At 31.7% G+C, this 20,751-nt stretch overlaps 2 protein-coding genes across 6 annotated transcripts in view; one reads left to right on the top strand and one right to left on the bottom strand.

Moving 5' to 3' along the window:
* Didum (dilute class unconventional myosin) overlaps nt 1-20,751 on the bottom strand; it is a 48,319-nt gene that overhangs the window by 13,484 nt on the left and 14,084 nt on the right. For all 5 annotated transcript variants that reach the window (XM_083058595.1, XM_083058598.1, XM_083058597.1 and 2 more), the window contains exon 4: nt 8,989-9,718. Coding sequence is in view for 1 of the 5 variants with exons in the window: in XM_083058596.1 (XP_082914722.1) it covers nt 8,989-9,015 (27 nt within the window). In the remaining 4 variants the exon portion in view is untranslated. The remainder of the gene's footprint in view (nt 1-8,988; nt 9,719-20,751) is intronic.
* LOC145947491 (uncharacterized) lies at nt 10,661-20,448 on the top strand. The gene is made up of 21 exons (XM_083057277.1): nt 10,661-10,809; nt 11,061-11,336; nt 11,540-11,690; nt 11,974-12,133; nt 12,205-12,468; nt 12,697-12,910; nt 12,977-13,292; nt 13,623-13,930; nt 14,280-14,606; nt 14,966-15,309; nt 15,501-15,601; nt 15,931-16,266; nt 16,377-16,780; nt 16,882-17,059; nt 17,282-17,447; nt 17,537-18,197; nt 18,295-18,432; nt 18,494-18,916; nt 19,056-19,362; nt 19,659-19,886; nt 20,239-20,448. The coding sequence occupies exons 1-21, from the start codon at nt 10,661-10,663 to the stop codon at nt 20,413-20,415; spliced, it is 5,628 nt and encodes a 1,875-aa protein (XP_082913403.1). The 3' UTR covers nt 20,416-20,448.

Genomic DNA, 20,751 nt, shown 5'->3' with positions numbered 1-20,751 from the left:
TGTCAGTAATTACGCAAAATACCGTTTCATCGGATGGAGAACAGAAGTAAAAACGCAAGACACAGGTAAGGCGTAATTGTCGCGAAGTAACCGACGCGGTATAATTAAACCTCTTATCTCTTCGTTTGTCTTTATCGATACATGTTTCTTACATTTGTGACTCACAAGAGATGCACGGTATTATCATATTCTGCATATATATGTATTTATGCGAATTATCCTTGCGAAATGTGCACGATATAAACGTATACGCTGTGCGACATGACACGATATTGACAAACGTATTTACGAGCATTTCGTAGCACGTATTTACGAACCGAAAATGCTTATGCTATCAGAATTGGAATATCAATGACATTCACGTGCCATACTTAATAAGCGGTATTAGATATTGGAAATTTGATATTTTACGTTTCGAATCGATACAGTTTGTGTTTAATATAAACAAAGATGAACTCATCGGAATAATTTCGTTAGAATCTAAAAATCTAATTATGCTTCTTCTATATAAATATAATTTCATTCAATGTATTCTATATTTTATTAAAAAAAAATCTCAATTATATTGAGGAAGAAGAGGAACTATCATAATCATTCAAAATTTATCATAAAAGACAACACATACATAAAAAAGTATTTATACAAAAATTTACAATAGCTTTTTTAATTTATATAATTTATATATAATTATATATATAATATTATATTTTAATTTTTAGAAAGAATCAATATGAATGTCTTATAAAATAAAGTTTTATGTGTATTTGTGATGCAAAAGTTCTTGCCATTCTAAGAAGATCATCATTATAATACATATTAGCTGATTACATAAGAAACTTTCGCTCAACTGCTTCAAGTAGAGTTCACAAAGAGAAAAAACAATAGAAAGACAAATAAAGAGTAGTCGAAATATTCTAGAGAATCTGATTCGTAAATCAAACACAGATTACAATAAAAATGTTTCATATGTATGTATATTAATACAAATTCTTTAATTATACGAACTTAATTAGACACAAAGTGGTTTTAGTTATTCTTTTCGTTTTACTCTATTTTTTTAAAATTATTTTCTTTCCAAATATTTTTTTGGATTATTCACACAAATCCGATTCTTCGAATTGTTCAAGATTATACGGATTAATGTATGTCTTGGCTAGCTGTCTTTCACTTGGTTACGGCATACGAAAGGAATTATTCCCATGGTCTTTATAGTATATATCTGTAACACGCAACACGCAGCAATGGCAATTATCTACGCGGATTTACGGGAAGAGGAATGAAAAACTTGAGCTCTCTACCGGGTTCCCACGTAGTTCTTTAATTGAAGAAATGTTCAAAAGACAAAAGTAATCCGTGGGTTCGCGCCTTAGAAAGTTATGGCGCATTTTACTTACAATTATGTAACTCGTAAAGTAAATTAGCTACTGATTCACTATAGATATATTGCCTTTTGTCACAAATTAGCAACAGCTATATATGTCAATATTCTATTCTATATATTCTACAAGCATAAGATTAGAATAACGCATTAATGATAAACTAAATTGAAAATTAGATAAGTACGTAAATAAAAAAAAATGATTTATGTTTTGTTAAAGCAAAGAATCTTCTTAATCATTAATTGGAACTTTTGAATACTTTTTGATATAATTAGATTCCTATTTCGAAAATTTAAAATAGTTTTATATTTATCGTTTATATGTATATTTATGTAATATTTTATTTTTATAAAATATAATTTCTTCGTTAAAAAATTTTGTCTCTACTGTGCAGTGCAAGCTTTTGTCGCAATTCGCATTTTAATCGATGGCGTTCCAATTTCGCGAAGGCCATTTAAACGATAACAGTTATATTTTTTTCGAAACTTTTGAAGTAAAACTTCACTCAAATGCACGAAACAACTCTGTCTCGTCTTTAATCAGGCAACGCAACCCTGTTCGTATTGTATCCGAGCTTCACCACCGATCTAAGGCTTCCGTTGCATTTCGCACGTGAAACTCCTCTATCGCTATTGCTATCGCGCGAATATTTTTATGTGTGAGAATGAATCAAGATTAATAATAGTATCACAAATAAATAAAGACATTAAATTTTTTTAACGGATTTTAAACGGACAAATCACACATCAAAAATTGAAATTTTGTGAGTAATTTTAGCTGGTTCACTTACAATTAAGTTAAATGCAATCAGTTTGTATATTAAGACTTATTGAGAGTGATATCGTAATCGAATAAAAGATACAAGGAAATAACACGACCGCGAAATAAGGAAATAATATTGTAATAGAAGAAATAAAAAAAAAACGTTTAAAAAATACTTTCCGCGATATTGTTCAAAACCGCAATACCATCAAGAAGAGCTGATAGATATTAATAGTTTTATATATAAGATCTAGTGAAGATACTTAATATTGGAAAAATAATTGCATTTTAATTAACGTGATAATCAAGAATAAATTGATATATGATTGTACACATCTTAAAAATGCTTAATACATTTTTAAAATATAGTATTTTGTATGAAATTTCTGCTTTTAAAGAACCATAATGCAGTAAAAGTTAGAATGATTGTGCTGCTAATGACTATTTTATTTTCAATGCACATTTCTTTATCTTCTTATGTCAAATCCGATCAGGCAAATGATTCAAGATATTCACGTATGACGTGTGATAATAACAATCCGGTAATATTCTGTGATTATAGTTCAAGTTGTGTGCACGCTTTCATACAATCCAAGCTTATAGGTGGAAGCAATTAAAGGAACGCCGCAATCTTATCACTACAAGGTCGTCTCGAAATGTGTGATTCATGCTGACATGGATTTCTTAAGCAAAAAATCAAATTGAACTATTCGTTGTGTATAATTACTTTTAAAAATTCGTAAACATCAATATATGAAATATGGAATGCAGTTTCTGTGACGTGATAACGATTTTTGAACACAATTGTTAAAAAAATGATGTTTAAAAGTAAATGGAAAATTGAACTGTGGATTTTACAAGTGCATTGCAAAAACAAGTAATTACGTTGTAATAATCACAACTTATATTCAATATTTATCAATTTTTCGTGTGCTTAATGTTTCAAATATTATATAGTCTATATTTTTGATAAACACAAATTTTCGAGATGTTCCAAGCGCTCCCGAATATTGCTGATAAATTCTTAATCTTCATCAGGCGGAAGCGAGAAATGAGAATAATGAAACAAGATTATGTATGTATACATATATGTGTATATACACACTTGTTTATTGTGTTTTCATAGATCTTGAGGTTTGTATATATATGTATATATATGTATATATATGTATATATATATATATATATATATATATATATAAACCTCAGGATCTATAAAAAACTGAACGAGATAAACAAGTTAATCGAAACTATATTCTTTGTCGTTGGTTTCTCGTACCATATTGGTCTCTCTGCTTTTTTATTTAATATATTATTAAACATAAAAGCGTTAACATACCTAGTATCATTACTATACATAAAATTATATTATTTCTCTCGCAAAATATCATTATATATTATCTCTTAATTATACTAAAAATATAATTATAAAATTCAGATATATGTCAAGTTATTAACATATGCGATATTTTTTTTCTGCGCAATATTCACGCGAAATTATATAATTTGTAGCTTAAAATGCATCCCACGCGATGGTTTACGTCATATAAAAGTCGCATGCTTAAATCCGAGGTAATTATGCATAAAGTACTATAAGAAATAATTAAAGCACGTCATTAAATTTTGCTGCATTAGATTTAATTTAACTTAAAATAATGGTAAAATTTTTTTTCGATGTAATACAAAACGTAATACATCGACCGTCATGACATCGTGAAAATATTTCAAGCGTAAATAGTTAACATTTTCGAGGCATATCTTACAGAAGGATAATTAATTAGTACCGATAAACAAAAGTAAATTAGTCATCGAGTTTCCGCGAAAGAGAAGCCACGTGAGAACGTAACTTTCCACTTCGAGCGCAAATGTTAGTTATATAGCGCGCGTTTCATAAAGCTGCATACTTTCGTGGGATATTGCCGCCGGAGCTTTCGTTGATAGAGAGAGGCTGAAAGAGGTATCATAAAGAACCAATGTAATACCTTACTTTATTACGGGGGAACATTTCTCTCTTCGTCAGAAAAAAAATACTTCATTTACAAAATGCGCACAATTGTTGCTGAATTTCTCTTATCGCGACGCGAACAAAACACACTAATTTCGTTGATCGATAATGGGGAGCAGCATAAGTATAATTGACATAAATTAGAGAGCCTGGTTCAGTGATATTGAGACACGAGGTCTTTTCCGTCCGCGGCGCGGTGCAATCAATACAAGGAGAATGGTCTTAAGAGAAAGGATTGTCGGCAACATTTGCACAATAAAAATACAAATGCGTCACAAAAGTCGAACAAATAAAAATACAAATATCTAATAAATTTAATAATAAATATTTAATAATATATAGACAGGATTCCCCCCCTTTTCCAATGAGAATTCGATAGGACATTATTTTCCAATGTTTTAATTGGTCTGACATTAAATATCTCTATAAGTCAACAGTCAAAAGTTATTCTAATAATATCTTGAGATTTTTATTAAATAAAGCTCAATTTGATTCACCCAATATCTTTGTAGGTGAAAAGTCATGACCGCGCTTTCATGCTGAAAAGTGAGTTAGAAATGTTGAGAATAGCTAGCAGTTGGGTGATCAGTTCGAGGAACGCGATCAGCAAACTACGGCCAAGATCCCTTTCTCTTGCTACAAAGAAGCAAAACGTCTCGATTTTGCTGTATACTCTTTGCCCTCCATCATCGTTTAAGACCAGCACAATCTTTGCGATCGCATATGCATTTCATTTGTAGCTAGTCGCGACGATCGTTTTAAGAAGATTCGCATCAAAATAATCTTGAGAAAATTGTACATATACTATATTGTTATCGTATTGAATATTTCTTGGATTAAGACTCAAATCTCTACCTCTACAAGTTTTCTTATAGTGGCAAATGATAATCTTAGTCTCCCAACAGTTAAACATATATTTTGTAAATTCATATGTATTTATTGTTAGTGTGAAGAAAATAAAAAAAATATATTTGATCAACAGCAATCATTTTTGCTCCGTACAATCCGTAAACTTTTGAAATTTATCCAATTATTAAAATAAGTTAAGATGTTATAAGATAATTTAAATTTAATCTTTGTATTATTAATAATTTAAATAATATTTTTTAAGTGAAAGGAGTTTATACAGTTCAAAAAATATGTATTATTTTTAAAATAAATCTATATCATAAATCTATCAATTATTGAAATGGTTGTGTAATGAAGGGATGTGTACATTATTTGATTATAAAATTATTATTATAAATATTTTTTTACTTTTTAAAAGTGTGTTCAGTACTCAACGGTTTCGGACTTTGCGAAGACCTACATAGTCGTAGCTCCGCTTAAATTAATATGATCGATGTGAAAAGATTCCAAAAGAACAATGTCTATATCGCCGACATTTTTTTCGAACCCTCGAGCCCTCGAACAGACGAAAACCTGTTATGACAAAAACCATGACGCCCGACCTCGGACAACCCCCGCTCATCTGGCTACACCGATAAATCAACTACCAACGTCGGAGAGAAGCGTCACAGGCTTAAAGGGAATAGCGTAAACCGAAGGGGCAAACTATACAGCGCTATCGCCGCTTTCTAATCTTGATTTTCATTACTCGACTGCATATACTCGCGAGATGTATTTATATACTGTTATTATATACTATATTATTTTTATATTTCAGTAGATTTTATCGATAATTTTCATGGAAAAATTATAATGTGCATTAGTGATAGAGATACTTTTATAATAAAAATTTAGAAATTTTATATAATAAATGCATGATTAATTAAAATTTGAAAATTTTATATAATAAATTTTATATAATAAAATTTTCAAATTTTAATTAATCATACACTTGACAAGATTAGTTTCTACAATATATATTTATATTTGCACATCGTTAGTAGGATGATTTTTCTCTGGAACGTGATTTCGGATAACGAGATACAATTAACTATTGTTGATCTTAAATATAGCTGTAGGTATAGATATATATTAGTGATATTTCGCAATTTTTTTTAGCCTCGGTTAATATAATTCATAATCGTGTGGGAAATATGACTGTTGATGGCTATTGTCATAGAACTACTCAAAAATGATGCAATAAATTCTAATAATAGATTCAATAAAATCAAGCCAATTATTTCTGATTTAATTATTCATTAATTTATATTTGTCATATAATAATAATTTAAAGATGCCTATACCATTTCAATAATTGATAGATTTATGATATATTTATTTTAAAATAATGCATATATTTTTTGACAGAACCATATATGTAAATCTCTTTCACTAAAAAAAAAATTATTTAAATTATTAATGATACAAAGATTAAATTTAAATTATATTATAACATCTTAACATATTTTAATAATAATTGGATAAATTTCAAAAGTGAATGGTTATATCAATTGTATATAAATTACTTCTTCTTTTATAAGAAGAACGTCTTAGTTGAACAGATCTCATAATCATAATCATATTGTCAACGACAATAGAGAGAAACATTATCGTGGCAAATAAACTACTGCTTTTACAGTCGTGCCACCTGGCATGAACCAGAATTTAGGTCTCCGGCAATGGCTCCTCTGCTCTGGTAGTTATTGATTTTAGTTTTGAAAAGAAATCTCAAAGAGGCCCGAGAATTGCATCATTTATATGCGATCCTTATATCGATCTTATATTATTAACATAAAAAATAAAATATATATCTTTTGTTGTCCGAATAATGGATTCTACAGTTCGATTAGTTTGTAAAAATATATGTCAATAAAGATTTAATTTACGCATAATCTAATTTTAAAAAAAGAGAGACAAAGAAAATCCTCTCTATGAGTATTTTTATTTAAAAAACTGAGAAATAAGTAATAAATTTTTTTGAATTATATTCAAATGATGTATTAAATTTTTGAAAAGCTGTGATATAGAAATAGAAATATATATAGAGATATGTATATATAAATTATTTTGCAAGGAAGAATTTTTCGCATCAGTTTTAAAAGAAAGATATTAATCGTATTAATCGTGAAATATACTCAGAAATATAAGACTATTAACTTTAGAATACCTTTGATAGCAATGTCAGGTCAGTGTTGTTGATTCTCATACGATAGACGACAGTGTGTAAAGTTTGAGTTAAAGTAAATCAGCGAGATATAAGAACTTGTTTGCTTCAATTTTCAAAACATTTGAAACCACAGAAGGGTAAATTCTGAGGCAATACATCAGGATACATTGTCAAATAAATGCTTTTAAAAAGATGGGGAGCGATTATGCTCCATAACAAGGTGCATAAGTTCAGCACTATGCAAAAAGAATAAAAGAAAGATTCTTTGTGAGTTAGGATAATAGCCTGCATACATAATTAAATGTAATAGAAATGTCGGCTCATATTTAAATGGAAATGAAAGAAAAATAGCAATGAGAGATAGAATTTTCTCTTCAATACAAGTCTTGCATTGTATAGAAAATATGACATGCGCACGCGTCTACACACAAACACACACACATGTACATTATGCAAATGGTGAACTACATTTGTGATATATATATACATATTTAACGATATATAATAATATGAATAAAATAACGATTATATAAAATTTTTGTTTGATATAATGGAACAGTTGCGATCATTAAAAAATTGGAAATTCACTTTCCCAAATATGTTTAGAATATAAACGTATAATTAAAATGGGTTGACAGTTTTCCTGCATTGCAAATTAAATTAATTTTTAATTAAATTGATAACGGATCGGATTTAAAAGTTGACAACACCCCGAGAAAAATATATTCACCCCAAATGTCAAAGGTTTGCACGCTTAATAATGTAAAAACGAAGTCGGATTACAGTTTCGCATGCGCAACCATAAACTCACAGCAGCCGACATCGTTTCTGCAATTTCCACTGATTGTATAACAGAGACATTTTTCAGCTCCATGAGTTTCCTGGTTGATGCAGTTAAAAAAAAATCTCACATCATCTCAAACGTTAAAAAGAGATTCTAAGATTTTATTATATATAATTAAAATAATCCACGCGCGCGCGATAATATATATAATTTATCTAAATTATATACAACAGCGTATGATTAATAATGAATTTTAAATAGCAATCAATAAATCTTTAGAAGGTCTATTATCGAATCTTATTGAATTTTTAATGAACTCTTCTGCTTATTGAATGCACTTGAAACATGTTTCACGTATGTATATATATTTCATGTTTATTTTCGTGCGAAACAAATTTCTTTCACAAATTTCAGGATCACGAAAATGACTTAGGGTCGATTTTTCCAACTTCTCGGTAAGTTTTACTTGACAGGTAGCATATTTTCGTCTCTTTTCAGATAAGTTCTAAAAAAAAGAGACAAAGATATGCTACTTGTCGGGTAAAACTTACCAAGAGTTGGAACAACCGGCCCTTAACAATGATCCCCTAATGATCACCTGAATTCGCGTCAAGGATTATTATTTGTCAACTGAAAGAAATCCGAGAAATCGATTCCGAACGAATAACAAAGGCTCAATTCCGTACACGCGTATCGACACATAACGTGTCGTTGCGCATATATTTTGACATGTAAAGTATATGCGCAATGACACGTTATGTGTCGATACGCGTGTACAGAATTGAGCCTGTGGAAGCTTTGATCGCGTTCGTTGTATTAAACTAGATATTAAACCGAAACATCCCCTTGAAGCGCAGCCTCGATCTCTCTCGAGGAACTAAACCGATGCGAGAGAATTCTCGGCGCGCAATTTTACGTCAGAAGAGACCTGCCATCTTCCTCGAGGATGCGCATCTAATAGTATGTCTAGTATATATATATCTGAATAACTCGTGAACCATACCTTGACGTAGAGCTCCCTCGTAGTCATCGCGATCGGTCTAAGCACCTGGAAGCTGGATCAGCAGATACCACTGCACAACACGATAAAACACGCGCGGCAAAGGCAACAACAACGACGACGACGACGACGACGACGACGACGACGACGACGACGACGAAGCGTCTACGGCTTTGGTCGCATGCGATCGAAAGTCGCACGCGCTATGAGCACCGTCGACTTGGTCGGGTTGTACACATTGTCACACCTGAGGGAGGTCACGGCATGTTTGTTTTGTTCTTTTCTTTCTCTCCCTCTCCTCGTTTCCTCTCTTCTCCTCGCTTCGTTCCTCGGGGATTCGCGGGAGAATTTCGGTTCGCCGTTTCTGCGAGCTGTACCGATTCGTGCCGCGCGATTTATTCCGCGGGAACCCTTCCTCCGGACGAGCGGTCCAGCACCGGGCGCGAGAGCGGGTTCTCGCGAAGGTCGTACCTCCACGTAAACGACGGCACTGTCGCTGCCAGCTGGTTCGTTATCGGGTTTAGATTGCGCGCCCCTCTCCGAGAACACCTCGACGCCCACCGCGCGGGTGACATCGATATCTCGCTCTGACGCTCAGCGAGACATGTCGTGTGGTCTTCCTCGAAGGATCGAAGACCAACACTGGCGACGTTCGATGTAGAGTGGGATCTTGGAGAACGTGCGAACATGCGAAGAGTGCTGCTCGATTGGTCTCGCTATTGGGCTATATCACCTGAAAGAAACAGAAAATCGCATAAAAGTGTAAAATGTCTATTGTAAATATATTTTAAAATATTGTAAAAAGTACTGGATGACTGTAGATTTTACTCTTTTAAACGTTTGAACAACTCGACACAACTTTGTAAAAGAATAAATATTATAATAAGTATATGAGATGATAAGAACAGAAAAATTTATTTTATATTTTAATTTTACAATTATATTTTGCTATTTAAAATTTGAATATTAATATTTCTGAAAATTTTGCAATAGTTATCAATCTGTTTATATGTACCGCTGATATAAAATAATAATGTTTATAATTAGGAGAAACTCTTAAAAATTTACACATTTCTATAGTCAAATACTTGACAAATAAAATGATAAACATGTAGGCTTTTATCATTATTCACTCAATTATCAATGATTGCCTTTGTAATCATTTGTCGGCAGCTTGGAACTCTACTCTATCAGACTATAGCTATCAGACTACTGACGTTAATATACCTATAGAAAAATCTTTCTGGAGCATAAATATTTATTTAAAATTATTTTTAAAAAATATTTTAAAAATTAAAACAGAAGTTTGTACTTTTTTAAAGCAGAGATATAATAAAATAATATAATGTATAAAAACATTACACATTGTATTAAAAAATCGATCTTTAGAAATATTTAATCTGAATAAAGCATATATACAATCTGAATAAAGCATCTATACAATTCATTTATTTATAGATAAAATGTAAAAACAATGAAAGATCAAAAAATATGCGAATGAAAACAAGTTGTTCGAAACTTCAGTTTATATTGAAATTATCATCGACGTTCAGTAATGTTTTTATCGTATATATAGTGATTTATAAACTAGAGCAATTAATGTACGTCTTAAAAGAGACATCCAGTATTAAGTAGTATAAAAGATTAAATGGAATAAGTGGATAAGGATAAAGCGATGGCATTTTTTCAATTGCTTCTGAACGCTAGAAAAATCGAAAAAGCTAGGTTGAGTTATGAGGATGAGAAATTGAGATCGATTGAGATCTCCCAAGGTGTCAAGCCACGTTTCACTTTAAAACAGCGTCTCCGACGAAAGAGATTAAGGTGAGCCACTAACTTTTTAAAGTAATTGATCTGCCCACACAATCAATATTAATTTTAATCTTTAGAAATTCTTCTCTCTGACATTTTATTATATCATGTATACCTCTTTTTGGAAAGGTATAAAGTGTTTCTATCAAATTTTTGACGATATTGTCTATTTAACGATGCATAAATTGTTTCTTTTTTAATTTGATTATTTTGTCAATTTTTCTTTAAAAATTAAACTGTTGTGTGCAATCATATTTCTGTAGATGCAGAAAAAGAGTTAAGCATTTCTGGAGTCGAATAATTTCTCCCATAAAATATACTTGGGTTTATAAAAAGATGAAGCTTCTTTGCACGGATGGCACGCTCGAAAATTACATTCTGAAGAGCGTGTTCGGGTTTTTGGGTGGTATATTTCTCACATATATGTTCTTCGTATTTTTCGCGATTCAACTGAATTTCACCCTTTCGTCCGTCACGATGTTGTGCTCGATTCTCGGAGTGATTCTCACGCTCGGATTGGCATTTTCTTACCGTGTAAGGTAGGAAAATTTCTTGTGAATTTCAGTGATACCACGAATATAAAGATATAAAACGTGAATATATATCAAATATAAAAATTTCGAACTTATAAGATTATTTTGAAAAAGAAAGATCAAAATTATATTAAATTTTTATCCGGTGTATATGTATAGTTCTATCTCTTTTAATACACATCCTTTCACAAGTTTTTACAAACACACAGGAGTTTTATATTCTTATTGTTGCCGCAATTTTTTTCTAAACGTGGCAGACAGGCCTTGATGGCCTATGCCTTTATTTTAACTCTTACCGGACCGGGAAAAAATACTTTGCACAATACCAGTGTCCTTTCGGAGTCTTTAGTCTGTGGACAGGTAAGCTCTTATAAGTAAGTTCATTTATATATTCCATTTATGTCTACGCATTTTATCCGGATATATTGATACTTCCTTGAATCTATTATTGGTTTTATTGGTTCTTGGTTTTATAGATCGTTAAAAATTCCTTGTTTGACCAACAAATATTTTCCGCACACTATCTTTCAAATACTATCCGCTTCATACTATTTTCATATTGTAGATTGTCAAATTCTAGAGATGATGCTTTTGAATTTGTCATTATTCCGAACCGTTGTTACTAATGTAAACGCATCTATAGGAACAGTTAAAGCAAGCCGTAAAAAGTGTAATTGACTTAATAAAAGCGCCGTTCTACGCTCTGAGAGACGCAATATCAAAAGTAATAAAGACGGTGAAGCTGGTTGTAAAGAAGATTAAGCGAACTCTCGTGGCTATCAAACGACTCGTGCTTAGTATACGTGAGTCAACTTTTCTCTTGTAGTTTTGCAAAATCCATCGATCTTTGTAACTTTGAAAATATATCTCTTAGTGAGAGTGATCACGTCGGTTTTTCAATGGCTTGGCAGCATCGTGAATATGTGCAACAAGAAACTTGGTACGCCATTCGACAGGTGTCAGAGAGTTTTCGATGGCGCGGTAGCTGACTGTAAAGCGAAGCTTGGCCCCCTTTTCGGAGGGATTTGCAATTTGACGTATATCGTGGGCGCCTTGTGTTATATAGTGAAACCTTTAGACTTCATTTGCATGCTCGTGTCTTACGTTGCCGATACTTTGGTTGATGCTGTACGCAAAAGTACATATCTTTTAATTACATTTTCTTTTAATTATTTCTTCTTTTTCTCACAAAAAATTTATAACGTTATAAAAAAGTTCTTCTAAATTCTAGAAATTTAAAAATTTACAATTTAAAAAAAAACTAAAAATTTATAAATATAAATATACATATATAAATTACAAAGAGATTTTAAATATATTGATAAATTTCACGGGAGCAATTTTTAAAAAGATCTCTTTTAAACAGAAATCAAAAGATTCACTCGCCATATAAAAGCGATGTTCTACGTTAAAGTGAAATTTTCGCATTCTTTCCACTTTGAGACGAACCAGAGTAAAACTATCGAAGATGTATCGACTGGTATAATCACTGAAGTGCGATCGAGGACCGATAGATTTTTAGCTTTTTTCGATTGGATGAGCTTTTTGACCACCTTTTTTATTGCCTTCATGCTAATAAGGTAAAATTAGAGATATTATTTTAACAACCTGTAATCGAATATTTAATAAATCGAGATATTTTTTAGAATTATACATTATCGGCACAAATGGTTAACAAACGATCGTTTTGACAATCAATATCTGACTGATGATCTGCGCACTATCGATTTAATAAGAACGCGTCAGGAAAAGGAAACCATATTACCGTTAAACCATCGCGAAAGAAATCAATATATTCCATTAACGTCTGTCACATTGATTAAGGTAGAGAAAATAAAACTCGCCAAATCCGCAGTATTTTTGTGTTTGACAACATTTAAAATATGTATCCACATGATGGCGGATTACAGTCTTTATTGGATTCTTAGCACTATTAGATTTCATGGACGAATCGAAACCAAGGTACTTTTATGACAAATATTATTTGAAAAAATGATTTGTGTCTATATTTTTGAATATGTAGCCTTTAAATAATCATTGATTAAGTACACGTTCCATGATAAATACAATATAAGAGAAAGTCACTGAAAAATTAGAATACAGTTGAAATATATCTTATAAAGATTGAATTGAACTGATCAAATATTCTGTTAGAGCTTAGAACTGTGATTTTGTCATTGTAATTCGCGCAAAGTGCTAAAACATCGACAGTCAAATATACGGTGATGTAGAATAATAACGATGAAAAATAATCGCGCGATGTGATGGCAAAACGTATATATCGATTTTTAGGTCCAACGACCCAATTCTGTAGGCGTCTACGTGTCTGGTAACGGTTACCTCGCCGACCTTTACCGAAGCATCGTGAAAGCTTTTACACCGCACGCGAAGGATGCGGAAATCGATATGACGCCCTGCCTCCCGGATCCCATCCCTCCGGATTTAGACAGATATACGCAAATTATGACGCTGATCGGATTCTGTTGGATTATGGCGATATTCGAACCGTACGGATTGAGATTGCGGCACGTTGTAATGTGCAAATATCACCCGGAAAGAGCCAAGCAAAGAGCCGCTTGGTTATACAATCATATAATTAGGTAATGCACCTGTTTAATTAGCTAACCAAGTATTTGATAAACAAACATGAAATAAGCGCTTTCTCTGTCAACTTTTATCCCAGCCGCTATACAAAAAATATTAATAAAATTTAATCAGTCAAATTACATTGGACACGGTACACTTTATTAACCGTTAATTAAATGTCTCATTAAAATGTTAAAGATTCTTCTTAAACTGCTTCAAAACAATCTGCGAACAAATCTTCTGTTTCGGTTTATCGTTTAATCGTAAACAACTCACTCAGTTACTTCGTTCGCGTTTATTTTGCGCAACATAAATTTCATGCATACCAAACCGCATCTAGTTAATGGATCCAAACTCGTGCAGATCGAGAGGAAGTTTTCTGAAATTTGCACGGCGCCAGTTGCGCCGCAAGTTCGGCATGACCGAAGGCGAGAAAATCGAGAGAGTCACGTTCAGAGAGCGATGCCTAGCGATTTGCCCGTTTCTGAACAAGTTGTTCCCTCGTAAGCAGAATATGTGTCTTCTGTGCGGTGCTGTGGAGCGTTCCGATCACGAACCGCACATTAAATGCGCCACACCTGATTGCGTCGGTTTGTTCTGCATTCAATGCTTCGCGGACTTGCAGAATCTCTGCACCATTTGCCGATCACCCATCGAATACGGCGATTTATCAGATATAAGCGAAGAAAGGTGAAGTTTGTTAATAAATCGTATGTCGCATTTTTTTCAATGAGAAATTTCGCAGCGTATGAGAGTGAAAGTTATATAAGCCGTATTTGCACATTGCAAGCAATGAATTAATATATTTTAAAGACACATACAAATATTAATTATATATCTAATTTTTATTTATATAAGTTTTAAAGAATATATATATTTTAGTTTTTTCTTCAAAAATATATTAAAAAATCTTATTTTATTTTATTTCAATTTAAAAACATTTATATTTTTAGAATTGAAACATAATATTGTATATAAAAAAATGCGCATACTAGTTCATTTGATTATATTGGATCATAATCACATGATTATATTTTTGATCGGATTAGAGATTCATCGGATGATCAGCTGATAGCGAGAAAGGAATCTGTACCCATAGGAATCGATATTTATAGAGAAAAAGAACCAATTATAGAAGAAAAACTTGAAGAAGAAAAAATACAAGAAGAAAGAATACCGGAAGAAAGAATATTAGAAGAGAAAATGCCAGAAGAAGAAATACCCAAAGAAAGAATATCGGAAAAAAAAATACTAGAAGAAAAAATGCTGGAAGAAAAAATGCCGGAAGAAAGAGAGAAAGAAAAAATTGACGAAATAATCGTAGAAAAAAAAGATAAATCTGTACAAACGGATGATGATATGGATGAAAGTAGTTCAGAGTCGATCTGTTATAGTATGTATAGTAACTATCTGTTTTCTTATATATATATATATATATATATAAGAAAACTATATATATATATATATATATATATATTTATATTATAAATGCATGTCCACTCCAAATCTATAATTTATCTCACAAATCGACAAGAAAGTCAATTCGAAGTCAATGATAAAAGTAATCATTGTTATATGTTTCAGCTTATCAAGAAAGGTCATCACGAGAGATCGAAATTGAGCGTCGTAAAACGTCTTTCAAAGACGTCGAAGCGCAGAAAATAAGAGAAGACGTTACGATTCAAGTAAAATGTTATCTTTTTCATCAAGATTTTGATTTATTATATTTTAAAGAATAATAGAAGCTTTTCTATACCAAGTCAATTTCAAAAGTGCAAATACATATCTGATGAAAAGATATAACTGTACATTTCAACAAACTAATTCAGCTATACTCTGTACATAATAATAATAAATATTTAAATAAAAAAATTAATTATCGATTCCTTGAAATATATATTTTAATTATTTTCATTAAAAACTTATCATTTTAATTATGCTAATAAGAAGAAGCGGGCCGACCTCAATAACCAATGTCGATAATAGAGGGCTAAGCTGTAAATGTCTGATTCAGATTTTTAACGATCCATTGGCGAAGGAAATTACTTCGAGCAGCGAGGATCCGACTTCCTGTTTCGTGGTGAGAGCTCGTAGGAGGCTTCGTACTAGGTTGAAACGGAAATCCTGCTCTTCCCCGCGCAAGGACGATTCCAGCTCGTCTACGTCGATAGCGAACACCGAGTCCTGGCCCACGGAGGAACTAGATGAAGAAGAGGTAGTTCACATCGAGATGGACGACGGCTCCAAGGAACTACTCTTAAAGGACGACATTGCCAAAGAAAAGAAACGGAGCCGCGTAAGGAGAATCCTCGCTGCGCTCACGAAAATTCCTTGGCTCGGAAAGGGAACGGTATGCGGTAAAATAACTTCCTGTTACTTCGCTGACGTGTATCCACTTTATTTTTAATCAATTATTTCTGCGCTAGCCATTTACAACGAATTTTCATTCCCTTTTACAAGACCGATAGCGATAGCGAATGGCGAACGAGAAAACTGTCTCTCGTAGATAGAATAGTTCGAATGCTTCCTGGAACTCAATCTGTCTCGCCTGTTCGAACGTATCGACGAATTCGTACTACGAGAAAGGAGGCGAAGCGTAAAGAATCTTCCTCTGCTTCTTCGTCTACCTCCGACGAGGAAAATGAACAGAGCAAACTCCTGAAGAAGCACGATCGGCAAGTAGATAGTTTACAAATCATTTTGGACCATGATGATTCCGAAGATAATATTTACAACAGAAATTATGATTCGCATCGTGCACGACGCAGGACGATTTGTCGCCAACCAGATTCTCATGTAAGAGCTGACGATGCAAAGTTGAAGTATCCTCACGAGAAGAAATTTACAACGAAAAAATTACCGAGGTATATCAAAGCGTGTAAAATTTAAAATAAATATCATTATATGAAAAATGAGATCTCGTGTTCAATTAGTTATTGAGCTTACGTTATAACTCGTGTTATAGGTATCTGCAGCCGATTTCTAAGGATACAGCATATTTCGAAGTAGACGAGATCAAAGACTCGCAATTGAAGCGGAGATCCGTTCATCCGCGAGACTGCATTAATGTTTCATCAGATACTAGAACATCCTTTGATAGTCAGAAGACCAATAAACGAAACATCTTTAGTGATTATACTCGCGTATGCTATAGCCGTTTCTTAGTTTCATAATAATTTTAATTTTCAATATCGTTTGCAGTTGTGAAACTTAAATAAAAATAGATTCAATTGAAACGTATACATATGTATATGTTTATTATATAATTTTCTTATGTATTACTTAATATTAATATTTTTTTTACTTTAAGTATATTTAATTCAACTGTATTTAATTAAACATTAATAAAACCTGAATTTATTTAGATTTCCTGCACTTGCACATCACAAAGCTTCTGCGATATTAAAAAAAATAATCAAGTTTGTCAGTCGGATATAAATAGTACAACTGAACATAATAATGAAGTATCTGAAACGAACGGAATGTCGGAAACAGACAAAGAATTACTGACTATTGATTGGAAAAAACCAGGTCAAGGAATAATGATCTTTCGATTTAAAATTCTACACGAAGAAAAGAGCAGAATATTTAATCAAACAGTTTACTTGTCTAATTTCCAGGAAAGAAGACGGGAGAGATTGTCACTATGGAAGGAACATCGATAGATGCTGAGATAGATATTGAGGCAGATTGGCAAGAAATTCCAGAAAAAGTTGTAATTAAAGATGATCAAGGAAAATCATTAGCAAAAAACGGCAAAGTGATTATAGAGTTAAATGATATTGCAGAAGAAAAAGATGCGAAAAAATACTCGATTAAAAAGGAACAAACTGAAAATCTGGAAGCGAGAAAAGATGTGAAAGCATCAAGAGTAAATGAAAAAGCTCAGTTGTACGATCCATTAGCTAGTTTGCAGTTGTACGGCGTCACGTACCAAGAAAAAAGACAGGAAAAATTTGTGGAGAAAAAATTAACGAAGCAACCGGAAACAGCGAAGGAAACATGTATAGGCGATATAGAGGTAAAATCTACGGAATTTGGAGAAGACATTGAAATGTTGCAGAAAAACACGCAGGTCATCACGCGTAAAATTAGAAGATCTGCAGAAATACCCGAGAAAAGTATCCAAATAAATTCGCAAAAATCTAAAAAATACAAGAAAAGTGCAAAGACTCCGTATAATGCCCAATTTTTAAAATCTTGTTCGAAAGGAAAAAAAGAAAAGAAAGAAGAAGGAAGACGAGAAAAACGGATCGATAAACGTGAAGATTATAAGAAAAGGTATAAAATATATGTATATGACGAAAAAAATATTAAAAATTATAATTAATCTACAAGTCTCAGAAAAAAAATGTTATAACTCAATGACGTGTTACAGTGAATCTGATAGTAGTTCACCACGAGGGAAACAAAAATCTTGTGACAAGGCAACATTAATTAAAGAGAAGCGATATAACAAAAGAAGGAAGTGGGAAAGAATTTGTGATCGTGATGTGCAAACTCAAAGACAATCCAGGTAACATACACGTGTTTGTGTTTTTACACATGAGTTTCTGATATCGATGATCATGTATCAGTACGCGACACGCAGAAGACTTTTTCCGTACGAATTGGGCAGAAAGGCGTCCTGATGTTCGAAAACATGGAAAAATTGCTTCTACGTTTAAACCAGTCACTGAATTAAGCAAAAATCGTCAAACTCAGTGCAATATTTGCATGGAAGATGTTCGAGGAAAACAGGATGGTGCTTGCGTCTCAAGGTTTACGAACGAGCCAGAAGTTTCGTCTTGTAAAGTGCAGCCGCAATTTAAAACACCTGACCAAATAATCCACTGTCAAGATTATAATTATCAACGAAAATTTCTGAATCCATGTAGCGCACACGTTACACATAAACCTTACAGATGTTACAGACAAGCTGAGAATATTAATGCAAGTGAAGTTTCACATCATGTCGCAAATTTTAAACATGTTTGTTTATCAAAACTTGAAAAAACAAGGTATTAAAAAAGCGATATTTCAACAACAAAAAATTATCTTTAATTATTAAATTAAATAGAGTAACGCTTAAGAGAGAAGATATATTATAGTTTTCAGAGAATAAGAAACATTTTTAGCTTTTTTTTTTAATTACTGCAGTTCACTACAAGAGAAATCACAGCAAATGAGAAAGACAAGATATAATGTTAATGTCCACAAAACCAGACTGGAGATACCTATGTTGAAAAAATATCTACCACCATATCAAACATCAGGGTTAATAAAAGAATTGAAGGAACATGATAGGATGAGATTAATTCAAGAACGAGAAGCTAGAAGGTGGAGGACTTTGAGCGCTCTTCGAAGCACGAAGGATTCTTCGTTAAGCGCTAAATCGAGAGATCAAATGCCCTGTGATACTTCTATTACATGCGATGCTCATGGATCTGTCAGTAAATTAACTTCAGTAAGAAAATTTACTTTATTTTTATATTATCTAAAAGTTGATCGAATTCTTAAACTTTATTATTTGTGTTTGATGTATAATCGTAATGTGTATCAATACAGTTTGATTAATTTTTCTTTTAATTATAAATTTTTATTAAATAAATAAGTAAATAATATAATTCTTTAATTATGCGCGGTTGTTGGAGAAATTATATGTATTCTTATTATGATTATACATAGCAATGTGTAGTCATTGTGAGGATAAAAGGTTAAAGATATATAGTATCTCTCATTTTCGATACGATACTTTCCAAGGTCTCTACAAAGCTAACCGAGGGGAATAACCTTCCATATCAAGAAACGCAAACCTTTAAAGATGTGATATGTGAGTTTCGGAGGAAGGTGATGAAAGCCGAAAAACCTCTAATATCACTATTTCAGTGCGAAGATAAATGTAAAGATGTAAAACAATTATTTCCTCCCACGAATGAAGATCGTAGAGAAACTACGTCAAAGTGTGACAAAACTGATAATAGCTTTAAGGTATAATCAAACTTTAATTATAAACAAGAAAGAAATTATCAGAAATTAAGATAGCCATAATCATAATAGATTGTGTGCGTAAATAATAATTATAGCTCTTAATTATAAATTATACATATATATTCAGGCATCTTTTATATTTTGACATTCAAAATGCAAGCTAAAATAAATTGAAATTAATTTACGTTCTTCGATCATTTCGTATATAAATATTTTATGTTTTAATACGATAAATTAATATCGTAATTAATTAATATTATATGTATATCAGTATTTTATATTTATATATATTTATATTTATATTATATTTATATTATATATTTATATTTAATTAATATTATATAATATTTAGCCAATGTATGAGAAATACGAAGAAGAATGCAATACAATTTACAAAGCAAAACAAAGATTTCAAAGTGAATCGTTTAGCGAAATGTCATCAATTTGTAATTATCCTGGTAAACATAATCGAGCTGATGTTTCGACTACAACGGATGAAACCACGGATAATAATGATGATATCTCATAAATGTATTCCAATGTTGTTGCGAAGAAATTTTGTAATCAGGTCAGAATTTCATTATCTGAATGTTTTATAATAATTAAAGTTTCATAAATTTTATTTCAGATATTGATAAGTTCTATAAAATCAATTTTTTAAAGAAAGAGTGTACAATAATAAAAATTAATTTGATAGTATTATAGCATGTCATAAAATTAAAACACAATTAATGATAATTTGTATTCTATGTATAAAAAATATTTCTCACATAGTTAAGATTTAATTAAATAATTAAATAATTTAAAAAAATGTATTATTTATATTCGTATGTGTTATACGCGAGCACAATAATCACATGCTTAA

The sequence above is a fragment of the Prenolepis imparis genome, unplaced genomic scaffold (assembly GCF_030444845.1).
Source record: "Prenolepis imparis isolate NDT839.2.m4 unplaced genomic scaffold, iyPreImpa1.0 SCAF_2, whole genome shotgun sequence".
NCBI lineage: Eukaryota > Metazoa > Arthropoda > Insecta > Hymenoptera > Formicidae > Prenolepis > Prenolepis imparis.
The sequence above is the reverse complement of the archived record's forward strand: the minus strand, read 5'-3'. Positions and strand labels throughout refer to the sequence as shown.

Bases quoted from the DNA above. Each gene is read 5' to 3' on its own strand.
- LOC145947491 (XM_083057277.1), top strand. From the start codon at position 10,661: ATGGCATTTTTTCAATTGCTTCTGAACGCTAGAAAAATCGAAAAAGCT. The intron at 15,602-15,930 runs GTAAAATGTTAT...TGTCTGATTCAG, and splicing joins GAGAAGACGTTACGATTCAA to ATTTTTAACGATCCATTGGC. The intron at 18,917-19,055 runs GTATTAAAAAAG...TAATTACTGCAG, and splicing joins TCAAAACTTGAAAAAACAAG to TTCACTACAAGAGAAATCAC.